The sequence below is a fragment of the Pinus tabuliformis genome, chromosome 8 (genome assembly GCF_031772625.1).
Source record: "Pinus tabuliformis cultivar Carrire ecotype Pingquan chromosome 8, CPIR1, whole genome shotgun sequence".
NCBI lineage: Eukaryota > Viridiplantae > Streptophyta > Pinopsida > Pinales > Pinaceae > Pinus > Pinus tabuliformis.
This window is the reverse complement of record NC_142294.1, coordinates 739051065-739070794: the sequence shown is the minus strand read 5'-3', so window position 1 is coordinate 739070794 and position 19730 is coordinate 739051065. Positions and strand designations below refer to the sequence as shown.

At 35.1% G+C, this 19730-nt stretch overlaps 1 protein-coding gene across 2 annotated transcripts in view; it reads left to right on the top strand.

The window, feature by feature from the left end:
• TXR1 (Protein Transporter, Pam16) overlaps nt 1-12238 on the top strand; it is an 84678-nt gene extending 72440 nt beyond the window's left edge. Inside the window, exons 1-3 of one of the 2 annotated variants that reach the window (XM_089372753.1) lie at nt 5209-5344; nt 11215-11348; nt 11668-12238. In XM_089372753.1, coding sequence (XP_089228879.1) covers nt 5287-5344; nt 11215-11348; nt 11668-11790 — 315 coding nt within the window. In that variant the 5' untranslated portion in view covers nt 5209-5286 and the 3' untranslated portion in view covers nt 11791-12238. Of the gene's footprint in view, nt 1-5208; nt 5345-11214; nt 11349-11667 lie in introns of those variants that run through there. The other variant, XM_089372752.1, reaches the window with a different exon arrangement.
• The last annotated feature ends 7492 nt before the right edge of the window (nt 12239-19730 follow it).

Sequence of the window (19730 nt, the reverse complement as noted above, 5' to 3'; positions counted from 1 at the left end):
TTAGATCAATCCTACACCTCTCGATGAGAGGGGTCTAAGAAAAATATCAGCTGCCATAAATAAGATGACCCACATGGAGTTTGGCCCTAGTTGCCAATTTTAACAATTTATGGGTGGAAATGTGCTCGAAATGCTGGCCAACATTTTGGGTGTCATTTCCAATTCATAACTGCTACCAAAAGGTTTTGGGATGTTTTGAAATGTGTTATGGCAGTGGAAATGTAGTGGAGCATACATTTCCTGCCACTTAGATTTGGATGCTGTAGATTGCAATAAGGAAGACACCTTATTCATTACCAACATGCTATTTGATGGAATTAAATGGTGGGCTTAGCTATTGTTGTTCAAGGCTTCAAGCTATCAAAGAGAATACAATTACTTTCAAAGTAGCAGGCTTGATTGTGCCATTGTGAAGGCTACAAATAACTATATATTTACTGGCTTTAGTACTTCCTCTCAACCACTTTTGTTGAATAAGACGGAGAAGATTGAGTGGATTAGAATAGTTGCTCATCACAAATTAGATCTGGGTATTTTTCAAAAACCCATAGATTTCCCAGGCCATATTTTGACAATCTTTGAAAGATTGGAGCTCATAAACGTATGCAAAATTTCTTAGCATATTATGCATATATTTTAATTTTATATATAATCTATTAGTTTACTTATTTTTTAAAAGGTTGAAACTTCAAGGTTGTTGTCTTGAATTGTCTTGTTGAGATGAACTTAACCTTTAGCTAGTATAGTGATCACTGATGTTAGTGTTGTGTAGAGGTGGTTTCAAACTGATAGAACTAGAACCATGCATAGATTGATTCTTGATGATAATTGGTTGGCTAGTTCGAACTTCCTGAGTTTTCTTTGTACCATTACTGTCCATCATATGTCTATCATAGCTCAGAAATCTCTCTCTTTCTCAATTTGATGAAACTGTTGAGAATTGGGATGCCTTCACCTTTGTCTTGGAAAGGCTTGTGGAGGTGAAATTGACTATTTCTTCACTATGATCATTGATAATTGTATCTCTGAAGGTAGCCTCAAATTGATAGAGGCCAGGTTGTTAATAGGTTGATTCTTGATGATGATTGGTGAGTTATAGTGGATTGTCTATTGATGTTTTCTGAATGAACATTGTCCAGCATTTGCTAGACTGACATCGATGCACCTTTGCTGGGAAAAGCTGTGGGATGGCCGGTTGGAGAAGATGATGGATGTTATTGATGCAAAAGAACAGGACCTAGAGGAAAGATTTTATCATGAAATGTGGGAAATATTTACAGAAGAAGGAGATTCTGAATTTGTTGCACATTTTGGCATCTACATTGAATCCCAGGTTCTGTCATCTGACATGCTTTTATTTCCAGGAAGAGAAGAATCAAAAAAAGACAAGTAAATTATAGTTGGGTACTATGTTGCAGGAAATGCTGGTCCTAAGGGTGTTTCTGGGCTGAAACGAAATGGAAACATGTATGGTATGACTTGGAAATGCATTTCAGGCGACACTGTCACGTTTCATGTGGGGGAACATGGCCCAATATGGCTGAAACACGTTTCCAGGTCGTATAGCCACATTTCAGCGATAAAGTGACTTTTTTTCAGTTTTTTTTTTTTTTTTTTTTTTTCCAGATTTTCTGTTTTTATTTTTTAGTTTTGTTGTTTTTATTTTTTTATTTTTGCTCCCTGCCAATTCAAGAGTGATAGAGGGAGTTATTGAAGATTGGAAACACATTTTTTTGAGTGGGGCAGCCTAATGTTCAAGCCTATGGCCTTTAGTGTTGATATGTAGTTCATGGTAATGTTAAATTCTTAAAGTAAAATGATGAAAATGAAAGATATCATCCTTTTAGTAAAATTTTTAACATTACCATGAAATGATTCAGGATGTTTGAAAATGGTTTTGCCCTCATTGGATTTCATATGGAGAAAGTAGAATTTTAGATCTCACTCAAAATCTAGCAGACTTATCTGTTTTTCAGGATTTCAGGATTGGGGGGATTGCAATATTTCCATTGGATGTTATGTACTAGGGTATGGAACTTGTATTTAATCAAGAGAGCCAAGCCCTCTATGCAAGGGAGACTCCCAATAATCAAGAGCACCTAGGGTACTAGGGTATGGAACTTGTATTTAATCAAGAGCACTAAGGTCGTTCGACTATGCAGGAGGAGACTCCCAATCAAGCACGAGACAAGAAATTAGAAATTTCTCGTGGCTGATTTTGGATATTGCTATTTTCATTATGTGATCATTCATGAGTAAATGTGATGTAAATTTAGAGACTTATAGTTTATGCATTGACATTGGACAATTTAATCATAATGTAATAAATTAGAATGTATCATGTATGCTTTATGATTGCACATATTTCTTAAATGTCCATATATATATATATATATATATATATATATATATATCGTGTTTCCCCGTTTCCAAAAGTTAAGGGGGCACGTGTATATATATATATATATATATATATATATATATATATATATCGCATTACTCCATTTCCAAAATTTGGGGGGTCACGTTTTGTACCCATACTTGTTTCAGAAACTTGTACTCGTTTCCCCGTATCGTGCAACTTAGGTTGGATCATAGTTTTAAAATTCGGCCGTTTCGAAACCGAAACGGCCGAGTTGATCCGTTTTGTTGCCCTCAGGAGTGACTCGGTAGAAGAAACGACTCGTTTGGCCGAGTCAGCCATGACTCGGCCGAGTCATTGAATGACTCGGCTGAGTCATGGCTGACTCGGCCAACTCGGCCGTTTCCATACTGACTCGGCCGAGTCACAAACAACGGCCTGTAACCCCAGTAAAACAACGATTTAACAATTTTTTAATGATTTTTTAAGGTGTTTGCTGATTGGTTTGGACTCCAATGTGTTTTATGAATTAGTTAAATGTTATTTGGGGTCCATTTCCCCCTCCCAAACCCTATTTAACACACTCAAATGCTCTCTACTATTGATATGCTATTCAAATTTCATGGTAATGTTAAATTCTTAAAGTAAAAGTGACATTCTCCTTAATCTTCATTTTCATCCTTTTACTTAAATTTTTAACATTACCATGAAATGACTCAGGATGTTTGAGAGTGGTTTCGGCCTCATTGGATTTCATATGGAGAAAGTAGAATTTTAGATTTCATTCAAAATCCAGCAGACTTATCAGTTTTTCAGGATTGGAGGATTGCAATGTTTCCATTGAATGTTGTCATGTATTAGGGTCAACTCGTATTTAATCAAGAGCACCAATCCCTCTATGTACCTTGATGTTAGTGACATTGGTTGTCGAACTCCTCTAGGATTTGCTCCCAAACCAGGAGCTTCTGAAAATGTTGCTCCCGCTCCCGTTTTCGCTCTCGCTCCCCACTTTCGCTCCTGCTCCCAAGTAACACTGAGCTAGATGATGTTGGCAACTCTAGCAGTAGCCAGTAGTACTGGTCACAGACTTTTGTTGTAGAGGCCATTTATAGCCTCCTTGGTTATGTGTTTTTGTTTTGATCTCTATATCATCATCGTTATGTATTGGACAATGCACTGGGTGCCATTTTGATATAATGGATATATTCATGAGCCTACTTTGATCATATGTTGTGTTCTATCTATATTCTAATGCTGTGTGTTTGGAAACATGAATGAAAATCTTTAAAATTATGTGTTTTTATAAAAAATAAATATTTAATGTATTTTTTACAACGACCGAGTCATTGAAATCGAGCCGGCTGAGTCGATACCGAGTCGGAGTCGGAGTCGGAGTCGACCCTTGGCTGAGTCGGAGTCGGAGTCCGGGTCGACCCTTGGCCGAGTCGGAGTCGGAGTCGGGGTCAACCCTTGGCCGAGTCGGAGTCGGAGTCGGGGTCGACCCTTGGCCGAGTCGGAGTCGGAATCGGAGTTTTAAAACTATGGGCTGGATACAATAAAGCCTTGACTAGCATGCTTTAAAAGCCCAGAGTTACCTTGGAGGTTTGCTAGAAAATTAGAAATTTTCTGCATTCTGAGCTTTAAACTTTAAAGGGCAAGTATGAGGATGTGGATGCGGATGATACGGATGACAAATATATATATATATATATATATATATTGTGTTTCCCCGTTTCCAAAATTTGGGGGGGTTAGGTTTCGTACCCATACCTGTTTCGGAAACTCGTACTCGTTTTCCCGTGTCATGCAACTTAGGTTGGATACAATAAAGCCTTGATGAGCATGCTTTAAAATCCCAAAGTTACCTTGGAGGTTTGCTAGAAAATTAGAAATTTTCTGCATTCTTAGCTTTAAACTTTAAAGGGCATGTATGAGGATGTGGATGCGGATGATACGGGTGACAAAATCATGGAGCTAGTTGAATGGTGGGGAATAACCATCTCCTTGAGACTTTAGCTATTATGCTTCTTTAACAGGTCATCATTTCCTCATCAATTGGGAGGAAGTGGAATACTTATTGCTTCATTTATATGCAACGCGCTGGATTGGAATCAGAGGTTAATGAGCTTGCCTTTGTTCATTCCAACCTCCACCTTTTATCAAATAAGAGAGCAAATTATAGGAAGGGGCCTACAAGGATGGGGGTGTCAAACCAAATTTACCTGAGTTGCACATCTTTGATTGCAATCAGCTAAATTTGGCAAAACAGGAAATGGTAACACAAGCTTCTAATGGTGGGGCATTTGCATCGGGATCTTTCTCATCCTTCAACATTTTGGCTGACAAGAAGATATTAATGATGTGTTGAGCTTCAATACTAACATGAAGATGAAGATAAATTTATTTCATAATAGTTTGAACGATTGATGATATGCTGAGTGATTTATGATATGTAGAGTCACGAGTGATGAGCCTTATTTTTATATATTGTTTAGATATTATGGTTTAGTATTCCTGAAAGTCCCAAGGCATTAAGTTATGTTTGAAGTATCATTCACACACACACACATATTTTACATGTTTTTTTATATATGCATATTTAGCTGTATTTTATCCAGTATGCTTTGAAAAATTGATGTATATTTATCTGTTCTGGTATCTGTACATATATCTATCTATAACATGGTAATTTATCTTCTCACTGATAACTAGATAAAGTATTCGTTTACTGGCAATACTTAGGTCAGGACTAACCTAAGCTTCTGGTTGCTTTTTCTTAAACTTTAGGTCTGATTACCTTATATCAATACTAGGGCATAAAATGTGCTTAACAGGCTGGAATGATTGTTACTGCATTGTTCTTATGAGAATGACCCATCTCCCGAAGGATACAACCTGGAGAATTTCCCTGAAATTGACAAGCAATGGAGGCCAACAAACCATTCCCAGGGAATTCTTGGGATGGTCAGTATTTCAGAAAAGGTGTTAATCTCTTCTCTGAACTTTCATCTTGACCTCTTCATGATAAATAATACTGTAGTTCACTAGATGTAATTCAGCCACATTCTCCTTTGGGACTCTTTGCCATTTTCGGTATCCAGGAAGATTTTGGTGGATTTTGAGTGGGTGCTGTTCCTTATTCCTTCCATAATACTTTCAAATCCCACTGCTGCTCTGCCCCCCAGCATTATTAGTGAGAGGCCTACCCTTTCTGTGTCTCACAGATCTTTAAGACACAGGAATCAAGTTTCCATAGACCACTCGTGTTCTCTGTCAGATGCATTCCGTCAGTGAATTCTCAATTCTTATGCTTTTAAATGTTTAAATCGACAATTTACAATTCATTGCAATAGTATCAAATCTGTTTCAAGACATTCTTTCTCCATTTTCATTCATGTTTCCCCATTCTGTTATAACTGATGTTACACAGGTAGGGGTAGCTACTAAGTCACATGACATGAGGACATGGCACATGAAGGACATGAAAATACAAATAACTGACATGTGACATGGTGACCCCCCGGAACATGACACAGAGGACATGTTATATATTTTATATTGTTGGACACCTATTCCGCTAAGGGTTGGTGTGGAATATGAAAGGTCATTGGAGTCCAAGAGACCACTTGGAATATGGAAACCAAGGGTCATTAGACAATGTATAAATGTATATCTTAGTGAATAATATGGTATGTCATGTTCATCTTTCATATCTTGTCCATTATTTGTGTGTGTCAGTGTGAGTTTAACATGGCATCAGAGCAGGCGTACTCCTGCCCTGCCCAAATTTGAGCGACTGGTTTTTTGTGGTCTTCCAATGAATGTGAGTCCTGCACCTCTGCCCATTCTCCCAATATAGCAAAAAATATGGGCGTTTTCCCTCATCCTCAGATCTGTCACCATCTCTGCACCTCATTATAGCCTGTCAACGACCAGAGTGACCGTTGTTTCTCAGACTCTGAATTGCACCACCAGAACTCTCCGCTGGAGTTTCCTAGTGACCTTACCCCTCACACGACTGAACCTGTGTTCTCTTGACGTGCTCAAGAAATGAATTTTCAAATTCTTCGGAGTTAGCCATCAACAAATCTATCAATATTTTGGCCTAAAACAAGCATTTGGCATTGGTGGCCCTTCGACATACAATGGCATTTGAACCAGATCAATAAAGAGAGTTTCTGCTGCTGGAGACCATTCCGTGGCTGCTGTAATCAAAACGTTCTGTCAGTTCTGGAATCCAAATGTTCTCTCCCATAAATTCCCATCATTTCCTAGAATCGAAACGTACTCTCTCGTCAGTTCTTGTTCTATGCACTCTAACATCTCATTTACATAACATTGCTAGCACCAAATCCATGCTTGTCTTCATTATAGAAGGGTAATGATCAGTGAGAATTACAAACTTTCATCCTTACAAAATTCCTGTTGGGGGTTGACTTTCGGTACGCACTTTCGACAATGAAATTTGTGGAAGCTTTGGTGACTTGTCGGATGTCTGAATCGCACGACGTCAATCCATCAGAAGCAACAAAATGACTATGATTCTGCAACAAAAAGAGAGACCCGAATTGTGCAACAACTGATATTTGAGTTTCAGAGGAGAGAGGGAGGAAAGCAGTGAGGAATTTTATAGTGTGAGATGGGGTTGAAATTTGTGTCAGTGGATAAAATCGGACTTCCATCTGTCAAGATGGCAGTTTTGGAGAGGTTTTCTATGAAAATAGCAGTTGCAAAGGACAAATTTGGAGCCCTCTCTGTACAAATGGCTGCTTCAGAGAGATGAACTTGAGGTAAATAATTGAGGGTAGCTCAGTTGAATTCGGCGTGTCGTGGACAAATTAGTTCAACATAAGGTCTTTAGAGGCTGTTCTGCTTAAAGCTCGAGGAAGGAGGGAAGCTTTGCATGCAATAAGCTTAGGCGATCCGTGTTTACCAATAAATAGAGTTTCTGGAGAAAATCATCTGTGGATACCTAAGAAATAAGTAGTTGTAGGTGGAAGTTGATTATCGTCCAGAGAAATCAGCAGTTGTGTAGGCCTGCTAAATTTCAACTGCCCTGGGAAGTGAAGTGTTGAACTGAAAGAAGTCCTGTCAACACTTCAAAGGTAGAGAGGACGCTATAGAGGAGGAAGCTTTGTTTATAAGAAGAGATCAATCTCACCAAAGGCCGCATATCCAAATTATTGCCATTGTGGTGGACAAAACTTGAAATTCTGTCACAAGTTGACAACTGATAAAATTGGTGATCAATACTGCCATAGATGCATCACTCTAAGGTATATATAGAGTGCTTGATAGCTGTAAAAGTTGTCTTTTGGTGTTTTCTCCTTACTTTTTTTTTTTCCATTTTTGAAGTTTGAATTAATTATTCAAGAGTAGAGTTGCAAGAAACCCTTGAGATCTTTAAATGGCTCTAATTGATGAATTATTAGAGTTCCTACTTTGATACACTCTACTATTGACCGCACGATCCAAATCAAGAGAGACTCTCTCTGACACTCAGACCTGTCTACAATATGCACGAGAAAACATTGAATTTTTGGCATTTGCAGCTTGAGTCACAGTTACAACGAGATGAGTTACAACAGCGTAAGCATCATTCTGAACTTGTTTTGTTTAGAACAATCCTCTCTTTGAGATTGAGATAGAATCCCATTGGCTGTCAGAATTTAGAAACTAATCAAGTCAATGAAAGAATAAATTTGCATGCAAATGCAGAAGTTCAACTTGCACATCCCAAACCCATCATCATACCTTGGGAAGAGCTTTGTTAGCAACAAGCACAAAATAGGTCTTGGATATGACAAAGTGGCATCCTTTTATACTCAAGATTATTCAAAGCTAATCCAATTTCAGAGCGATGGATTTCTCCAGGGTAGTTCACATTCACGTTGTCCAGATCCTACTCCTTCACATTCACAGTCACAGATTGTCAAATGCCATCATTGTAACAGAGTTGGCCATGTGAAAGATCACTGTTTTGATCTTCATCCGTGTGAACATTGTGGTTACATTCTTCAAACAAATGCTTTAAAAACAAACCTCTTGCATACCAAATATTTACTTTGGATGGATCACTTCTTGGCAATGGGCTTCAACAACCAAGAAGATATTTCACTCATATCACAAAATTTGTTCACGAGTACTGAAAAGTATTGCAATTGAGTTTTCTTCATCTTCTCACCTTGTATCTGACAGGGGGAAATTGATGGTGATCTACATGTTTCAAAGATAAATTAAGTGAGCCTGAGCCACAACTTGAACCTGCTACCTGAGCCTATAGCTAGAGACAACCATACCCAGATTCAGAGTTGTAGCCAGAGACAAAGAAGCCCTTGAGCTTGACTTTGGTTGGTGGCCTTCCTTAAACCACTGCAGATTGAGACCTCCCTTTTCAGGTTGAGGTTCTCCCTTTTTTCCACAGGTTGAGACCTCCCTTTTCCAGGTTGATGGTCTCCCTCTTCAGAACATTAGGGACACTTCCTCTAGAAGAAGACTAACAACTTCTTTCTAGATTTGGAACTGTTCCGGGAACTGCACTAAGCGTTCTAGGTTGAGACCCCAATGGTCTTCCTTTTTACAAAATAGGGAGCACTTCCTCTAGTAGAAGACTTCAGCTTCTAGCCAAATGTGGAAGAGTTCCAGGGACTGCCCTAAGCGTTCTAGTGTTGGTGGTCATCCTTAAACAATCGCTGGTTGAGACCTCAAGTTCTCCCACTTTATACCTTCATTTTAGAGAGCTCATTCAACTTATTGATGTCATGCATTATTGCATATTTGTATTATAACTCTCTTCTTGGACTTGTATATACCCCTTTGGATTAAGGGGGGAAATGTTGGACACCTAATTCGCTAAGGGTTGGTGTGGAATATGGAAGGTCATTGGAGTCCAGGAGACCACTTGGAATATGGAAACCAAAGGTCATTAGACAATGTATAAATGTATATCTTAGTGAATAATATGGTATCTCACGTTTATCTTTCATATCTTGTCTATTATTTGTCTATGAGTTTAACATATATTAAAAAATATAACAAATTAGCAAATTACGCGAAATATGAAATATATAAAACATTTACATGATGATGATACAAATTCAATCATACAACTAATGCATATAACCAAAATAGCATTGAGTGCAATCCATCTCTGAACCAAAAATACATCAACAAAGAGGCCCTAAATGGTTTGTAGAGTCCAAAAAAATCATGCTACAACAAATAACTAGTACTACATATCATCAAAATCATTGCCTATATTGGGATCCTCATCATCAATATCACCCTCTAAGCATTAAAATAAGATAGAAAAAGCTTAACATGTCAAATCGAGATTTTGTTTGAGTGATTGATACATTTTTACTAGGGTCATGATAGAGGAGTTCAACAATCAATGCCACCAACATCGAGGTACATAGAGGGCTTGGTCCTTTTAATTAAATGTTAGTTCCATACCCTCATACATGACAAACTCCAATGGAAACGTTGCAATCTCCCCAATCCTAAACTCCTAAAAACTGTCCAGTCTGATAGATTTTGAGTGGGATCTAAAATTCTACTTTCTCCATATGAAATGCGATGAGGTTGGAACCACTCATTTCCTTTAAAAATTTAACATTGCCATTAATTACATAGCATTAGTAGGACAAATCCACTTCCCAACACTTGGAATCTCTTCCAACATTGCTTAATCAACCTTTTAGCTGCACTCCAAAACCTTTGAGAGCTCCGAACATGTTGCTGAATTGTGTGAGAATGAGGCAATAACTTGATTTTAAGATGCTTTTTTTTCACTGGACACGTGTCCAAATTCTGGGACTAATTTGGACACCAGTCGGGATCTTGTCCGACACTGGTCAAACTCGTGTCGGATACATGTCACCCACGTGTTGTGTTCGACACCTGAAATGTGTGATGCGGGGAGGGGTGGGGTTGGGAGGACTTGTCATGTTACTTAGGGTAGCTATGTTGGCACATAACTTGTGTGTAATCATGAAGCCAGAACCAGAAATAGAATTATCTGTCTGCTAGAATAAGGTGCAAGGAAATACATGTTTGTAACGAGGCTGTCATAATTTGGCTGCTAGCTAGATTGGTGGAACATTGTTTTTTTCCTCTGGTCATGTACATTGCTGATTACATGGCTTATCAGGTCCTGACATAACCAGAATGCCCAAGGTACACGATTTTTAGGTAACCAGATTGATGCAATTACATTGTCATATGCTGATACATGCAACACGTTCATGTTGATGAGTATCTTTGCTGGTAGCACAATAGCCTCTCTCTGTTGCCTTAGTTGCTTTGATGCATGGATTAATAAAGAGATGTCATGAGCTGTATGCTGCCCGTTCTTCATTTAAAATCGTATGAAGAGAGATCTTATGCTCACCTATTTGCAGCATATCCTGTGATGCAGATATGAGTAACGTGTTTGTTGGTTCTTTGCCTCAATGCTTTAGAGCTATTGAACTCCTATAATTCATCTCTTGTTAAAAATGTCTTTCTTAATGGAATATAACTGTACTGCCATCAAAGACATGTCTTTTGTTTTTGAAGGTTTTAACCCAGTTAGCCTCTAAGAAACACTCTAGGTTGTAATTGACTTAAGTTTTTGTGCTATTCGATATGTGACTTTTAGATTCTGTCCTCTCCGATTGAGAGCTATGATGTCTTATTATTCTCCATGCAGTCTAATTTTGTTCTCTGAAACAAATTCTGCTGTTGTATGAATGCATGCTAGTTTTAGTAATTAATGTGATATATTTGTTTCCTATGGTTTTGCATGTAATGAGTATGCTTCTGCTGGAATGAATATGCTATATTCTTATATATCCATGGAAATTTTGCAGATGCTTCCAAGACAGGTGTAGCTCAGGAAGCAATGCAGAATGCAGTTCGCAAGACTAGTAAAGCAATGACAGAACATGAAGCCAGACAAATTTTAGGTGTTGGCGAACAAGCTTCATGGGAAGAAATTTTGCAGGTAATGTCAACGTTCAAGTGACCTATAGTGTGGAATATATATGCCAAAAATGAATATATACTATAAACTTACCTTTTGCATTCAAGCTTTTCTTTGGCTGCAAGTGTATCAGCCACCTCTGGAGAGGGTGGAAAATTTAATGAAACCGTGTGTAATACTAATGTTTAGATTTTAATTTGATTTGAATTACAATATTCGATTCTCTGATCATGTATAGAGTCCTAATATTGTTTTTTATTGCATATATAACAAATTCTGGACAGTAAATGCGTTTTCGTTTCACATGCCTTTTTTTAATTAAGTGCCTTTTTGTCTGCAGAAATATGACACACTGTTTGAGAGGAATGCAAAGGTGGGAACCTTTTATCTCCAATCAAAGGTTCACAGGGCAAAGGAATGCTTAGAAGAAGCACAACGAGCTAAAGCAACGGACGGTGGCTAGTGCTTGATGCCTAAAGCCTAGAGTTCCTGAAATTTGCATTGCAGGAACATTACCGTAAATTGGGCAAGGGCACGCTGTTTATATCAATGCACTTTTTGAGACAAATGTCTTTTAGTTTAGGGCAGATTAGCTGTATCGATGTTTGGTTGAAAATAGAGTGCTCTAAATTGATTGTATAATTATATTTCCAAAAATGTCCAAAGCTGGTACATAAGAACTTTGTAAAAAGGGAAAAAGTTACCCTTCATGATTTCTTTCCATGAGTTGGTTTCCTGTGAGATTTTGAAATGCTCTGCAGTACAGATTGTGACGTTGTAGTGCGCATGTATTGCAATAAATCAATGGTTACCTGGTCAAGGTCAACATTGTGTATGGAATGTGTCACACACATCATAATGCATATGAATAATGCTGCATTTCTTATAGAATATTTTCATTTTTGCATTTATTATCACCTATATAATTGTTAATGGTGAGCCTTCTGTAATCAGAGGACATATGATGACCAACTGATTCAAACGTGTAGCAAGCTATTTTCGAAGTATTTAAATTCTATATTTTCACGTTCCTAGGTTGTCCACAGCTTGTTCATCCAGCAGGGGGTTGCGAGTTTTGTATTTGTCGTGGAGATGTCTTGCTTGAGAATGCTAAAAGTTGATTTCATGCATGGGGAATTGTTTCTGCAATAACTGACTAATTGTGACGGTGATGTCATATCTGTACCTACGAGAACCAGCTAATCCATTGAGAGTACAAAAACTTAGTAGTTTAATTGTCGCAGTGTGCAACAAAAACACATAAGATGTTTTCGTTGTTTGCTTTTAAAATGGAAATAATAGTATGTTTTTAGGATTACTATTCTTCTTTCTACCCATGATTTTACCAATGATCAAATTTGAAGGTTTAGTCTTGATTTCAATTATATATTCATCCAACTCTTCCACAATAAAAAGTTAAAGGAATAAATGTACTTGAATTGATGTAAATTAAGTAAAACATTCATTAAAAAGCACAATAAATAATTATTTCAGATTTTAGATCTTTACAATTTTGAAAAATGTGAGATGAAAAGATAGTAAAATTTCAATAAAACCTAATAAATAAACAAAGTTTTTCTAACACTTTGTGTTATTCACAAAATTATTATTAGTGCAGCCATATAAATTAAATAACTCCATAATAAACATCAAAACACACACTTCATAATAAATTTCACATTGCTTAGGTTAAAAACATATAAAAATTAAGTATAACTTTATTTTAAATTATTATTAATTACAAAAAATAATAATATTGATTTAAACATATATTTATTTATCCTCGGGTGCTAATTGAGGATAATAGTGGGCTTGGGGTCGTGCCTACCATCTTGTGGAGATGAACACATTAAATGGAGGGGGTGGTGTGGCCACCCCCATGCATGAATAAGCATGCAAGCATTTGTTAACTCATCGGCCATGGGATGTGACATAAAAAGGAGGAAAGGGGGTTGGCAAGTCTGGTTGAGATGTAGCGCTGAGGGGTAACAACTCAAAATCTTGGTGAAGGTGGTCTAGCCTAACACTTGTGAGAATTATGGTGTTGCTGTAAGTGATTGGTTACAAATGCTTTGTGTGTCATCCTCGGGAGTGAATTTGGATAGAATTGATAAAAGAGTGGTTAGCAAGTAGGTTGTGGGGGAGAATTTGGAGCTGGTAATATGGGGCATGGGGATATTGAAGACTGCATGGAGAATTAGATATTCTTTGATAGAAGACCACAACGTCTTGGTTCTCTCAAAGCAGTTGTCATGTAGGGCTCCTCTCCAGTTATTCACTCTTGGTGCATAGAGGTCACCACAACTAGGGTAACTCCAAACCCCTCTTGTTATTATCATCTAGATACTTGCATTTTGCTTGGCTTCTGGTGTTGGCATGGAGTTGACATTGCATGGTTTAGTGGTGTGGCATTGACATTGTATCTTCCTCATAGTTGTATCATTGGGGTTTTGTCCCCATGCTATGGTGGCTTTTCTTTTCAATTTTCTAGTCCTTGCATTTATGAATGTTCCCTTATCATCTATTGTTGATTTTCTCGTTTTGGAGCTAGGCCTTGTTGCACTTGGGTTTCACCAACCCTATTTTGTCGACGACTTTGACTTCGTTTCAATTATGCAATCAAATATGTTCTTGTTCAGTTTTGAGTTAAATTTAGGAGAAGTATTGCCTATTATGTTTGATAATATGCAATGCCAAAGGATAAGAAGTCGGTATAGGGGGGGTTGCGACACCTAAGGTCGAAATTGAGCCCAACAGTAGGCCCAGAAGGTTGCTAAGACTTTTCAGTGATTCAATTGTCCCCTCGGAAACCCAAAATGAAATTCGTCAATTGGAAACCCAGTCAACTAGAGATAGACAGGGCTTCTCAGACTCATAGATAATGGAAGAGGTTAGGAAATAGGTTTCTGACCTTGTTCATACCAGGGGAAGGAGGACGTAGTATTGTAATGCCATATCACTAAATCAGCAAATGAAAACATTATTGGGTAGGGTCCTAACAAAAAAACATGAAGACAGATATAATATCTTTGCAAGCTTGAAGACGTCAAATGTATTTAGAGAAACCAGTAGGTATGTCTTGAAAGAATGGATGCTAGGTTGGATCGTTTTGAGTGCCACATTCAATGTGTTTATGCTAACTTAGCTCCACCAAGATCTAGTGCCAAGGATCTCGCCCATGTGACCTCATAAAACTCTTAATTTCTGAAATACCTGCCTACAATTGTCTTTTAATTTGATAGTACATAATTTAATTATGTTGAAAGTTGTTATAACTGCTAGAATTTTGGATATATTATTCCATAGGTAGGTGGGGAAAAATATCTGGTTTACCTTTGGGCAGATTGAAACCATAAACTAAAAAACATGCTTAAGATGGTTGGATCACTAATGTACTTGATTAACATGATTTTGTGAGGCAATACTCTGTGTGTGTGTGTGTGTGTGTATATATATATATATATATATATATATACACACTCATTTAAAAAAACATGTAGCAAGATTTTAACTATGAATATTCACCTTCGCTTTATCATGGAGATTATGGGCCAATACCATGGCTTATTAATACCACATCACTGGAAACATGTTTAAGATGGCTAAATCACTGATGTACTTGGTTAACATGATTTTGTGAAGCAATCCTATATATATAGTTAAAAAATCATGTAGCAAGATTTTAACTATGAATATTCACCTCCATTATCTCCATGAGCCAATACCATGGCTTATCAATAGCACATCATTGGAAAATTATAACCTAGTTCATATGACTCTTGTTATGTAACATTTTTTTAATTAATTAATTTAATTAAAAGGAAAAATGATGTAGCTATTTTCGAGATAAATCTCAACCTTTGATCTTGACTATTATTAAGAATATTTTATTATAGTCCATGGAGGTTAAATCTATATGATCCACCTAATAATTATTAATTAAATTAAATTATAAAGGTCTATTCCAAAATGCCTATAGGCATAATTATTCTACAAAAATGAAATCATTCTAATTAAAACTAGTAAGTAAATGCATTTCTCTTCCATTCATTTCATATTCTTCAAAAATATTAAACTTATGTAATTGAAAACATGAATCCATTTGTTCAAAGAAAAAGACTTCCGGGTTTTCTTTTGTTTTTATACATCATACATAGGATTCCAATCTACCTCATTTAGACTATAAGGTGCACTGAGAGAGAGCCCCTAACATATCCAATGTTTCCACACAAGTCAGTCTTTGATATGTCATCATTTTTTATTTTTAAATTTATTTTGCTTAAATTTGGGAAGCCCCTTTCTCACTTATTGTACTCCTATACTCACTAGAATAACTTGCCATTATTACATCAAACAAGGAAATTCTTCAATCCATTCACATTGATCTCTACATAGATCTCATGCTTCAAACATATTTTTTCGGGCATGATTTAAAAATAGTAATAAAAAGGTATCGATTTCACTCAAAATATAATAGTATCTATAATAGGTGATTTTCAACACCCACTTTTTGATATAAATATCTCAACCATCTTTTGTTTGAAAATATTTAATGTCTATCTCTTCATATTAGTGTCAACAAATATAAATAATTTATGAGCCTCCTAGCTACAGATTGAACCAACAAAACATTTTTCTAGGGAAATGTAATCATTTAGTATCTTTGACCTTTATATCTTTAGAAAACTTCCAAACTTCCATGGATGTAAACATACTATACTTGGGCTATCTACAAACCCAAGAGTTCCTCGTGCTTTAATTAAAAGAGGATATTTTCATTACAGTTGCTCCAAATATGTCCCTTGTGAGGTCTTGCTTAAGGGCCTTTCCAGAAGAAGCCACATCACGCCGATACGAGAAGGAAGGGGATCTCATCGCTTGATGTGGATAGAGGCAGAGGACTACTTCTTTCTCTCATAAAGTGACTCCTTATATTGTGATATTGGGGCTAAAATCAAGCATCTGGTTTCTGGCTTCGCTTTGATCTCGATCTATCTCAGCAGCATCTTTCCTAAGTAAGGTAGGTTTATCTCGCTGGAGCGAGGAAAGGACTCGAGATGAGGACCCGCTGGGAGCCTGCTAATAGACTATTCTGGCTGGTTGGAGATATCATCTTTTCGTTACCCTCCGACCTGCCTGTGTGAGCCGCCTTACTTTCACATTCCACACTCTCACGTCCGAATACCTTAAGGCTTAAATGAAACTGGCAAAGACTAACAGCTCTTCCCAATGACTACTAATAATAACATCTACAATAGTGTTGATATACATCACGTTGACACAATTTTTTTGGAATTTTTGATTCAACTTATTCCACTATATGAGCACATTTGTAAGTAAATTAGATACAAAATTATACTTGAAATTGCCAACTCATATTTTTTTCCCCTCTAATACCTAATGTTTTAATGTAAGCATGAGTTTAAGAAATCTTTCCATGGGAGTCATCTAATTTGATTAATTTGTAACACCTCTAAAGTAGTGATTTGAAATGATTCTATTAAGATTCTTTTAGTTATCTATCTTTTAGAGGATTCCCTAGCCATGAATACACTTTATTTGCAAATTTGTCAATATATTGTAATTGTAACAAAATAAGATGAAGTGCCATTTACTATTCATCTCGATGAACTATGTAATGCATATCTAATGAACAAGAGGATCTTAACAGAACTTAGTAGATAGACCTAACTTTTTCTAGTATACCTTCTTAGTCGCTTGAAAAAACTCTTTGTGAGATGTTGTATATGTATATGTAGAGTATTCATTTGTTAGGGATACATGGAGTGCATTTATGCCTATTCAAGTCACAAATTGACTTATACATTCTAAAGATAAATAATGTATAACAAAATAGATGTTTTCAATCATTGAAATAATTATCACATTGACATTGAGGTTGGGTTCTACATGTATCGTAATTTGAAAATTACTTTGTTTTATGTATTCCTTTAAAAATTGGAAGTAATTTTTTTATGAGTGGTCATTGAGGCCACTAACTTGAAGAGTGGTACTTCAATCAATATCTTTCTTAAATTTAACACACTAAGAATTCTATCCTTTCATTACAATTACAATCTTTTACAACATAAATTCATGGAAATCATCTTCTATTTGGATATTGGATGTTTATTTTCATTTCTTTTTTTTCAGAAGAAAAAACATAATATATTATATAAGATATATAAAGAAACAGATACATCTGACAAATAGATCTTTATAGGGGCTATTTTAGTCGATTAGGATTTGGCAGGCCCATTGAGCTGACACAAGTAGCTGACAAAAAGCATAATAATCAAATGTATTCGCTGAAATAGGAACATAAAGATCTCTACAAAGAGAAAAACAGTAGCATAATAATCAGATGTATTTGCTGAAATAGGAGCATAAAGATCTCTAAAAAAAGAAAAACAGTATTCAGCAAACTTGTTCTAGAGACTCCAAAACACCGTTAAACCTTCTAAACAGTCTTCTGGATGAACACAAGGTTCGTTCTGTTCCCAAGCTGCTTATTAGGAGTACCCACAGTCGGGGTGTGCAAGCATGCAGATGACTGTTCCCAGTGCAAGAATGCCGCGCAGGTATAACAATCATGAGAACATTTCCTCCTGCACTCTTCGATTTCTGTTTCCCCAAATGGATTCGCATTTACAAAATGCTCAGGTCCCACCAGTTTGTAGAAATCAACAGAAGAGTTGGATGATGATGTGTCTTTAAATAAACATCTACTTTACTTCAAAAATGATATGATTGATTTAAATATTATGAAATAACAAATATATCAATAACTAATTATTGTTTTTCCATTTCCAACATTCACACTTTATTTAATTAATTTAAACATAACCGTAATAAATTCCATCTTAAAATTAAAAAATAAAAATAAATTCATATTAAAATTATATTTATTATTTTTAAAATATAACTGTTAATTTTTAAAGTTTGAATCTCTTTATACATAAAATTAATATATAAAATTAACAATCATTTCACATTCTTTAGATTAATATTTATGATTATTATTATTGAAATAGGAATTAAATTTTCAATACAAAAATAATTTATAATTTATACTTTATAAACTATTTTTAAAAAATAAAAATTATAATACAATAAACAATTATAAACAATAAACAATTATAAACAATTATATATATATGTCAAAATTTTAATAAACAATTATTAGTTTTTATAATTTCAAATTTTTATAAAACTATGTATAATATATATAAAATAAAATTAATTAGTAATTATTTCATGTTATTTGATTCAATATTTATAGTTTTTAATTTATTATTATTATTATTTAAAATAGCGATATTTTTTAATAAAAAATATATAAATATTAGACATTATATTTAATTAATTTAAATTTTCATGACTTTGAATAGTTAACATATTACTCAATGCATAACATTAATTATATAAGTGAAATAGTTTACATAATATTAATCATCATTTCTAGGGCTTGTATTTAGTAATTAACACTTTTCATGAGATCATCTATCTCAAGGCTCTTCTAGCTTAAGCATGCTAACTGTAGAGTTTTTCCTCACAATCAAGCCCACTTAGCTTACTACCTCATTTGCAAAACCTTAACATGGATTATGTCATATGAACTATCTAGTTAGAGCTCCCTTCAAGTGGGGCTTCCACAATGCAACAAATTAGATATCATTTTTCAGTATTAACTATGTGCTTAGAGTAAGTCATTAAACTATGACCATATCCATGAGTATAGTCTCAATGGACCAAATTTCTCATGATTTTGAATAGTCCACAAAACACACATTACATCAGGGTATACTCACAAAGGTGAACAAGCAATATTGATACAAGCAAAATTGTAATATCCCCTAATAATAATAAAAATAAAAATAAAAAATAAACAAAATAATATAATATTAAAATATGAATAAATAAATAATAAACAATAAAGAAAAGATAATAATGAGAAATAAATAATAAATAAATAATAAACAATAAAGAAAAGATGATAATAGTAAATAAATAATAAAGAAGAATAATAATAGTAAATAAATAATGAAGAGAATATAATAATAATAAATAAACAAAATAGTAAATAATAAACTGGAGTTATCTATATATATATATAAAATAGTAAAAATAAATAAAGTTAACAAAAATAAATATGAATAGAATAAGAAAGAATTAAATTAAGAGAAATATTAAACCAAGTAAAACTTAAAATAAATAAATAAAAAAGTTACAAAAAAGTAAATATGAATAAAATAAGAAAAAATTTAAATTAAAAGAACTACTAAATTAAGTAAAACTTAAAATAAAGAAATAAAAATCGCGTGTTGACACATTGAATGTTTGCATGGAGACCCCTTTCTATTTTTTGGTCTGGACAATGAGAAGGATCAGATTCACCCATTC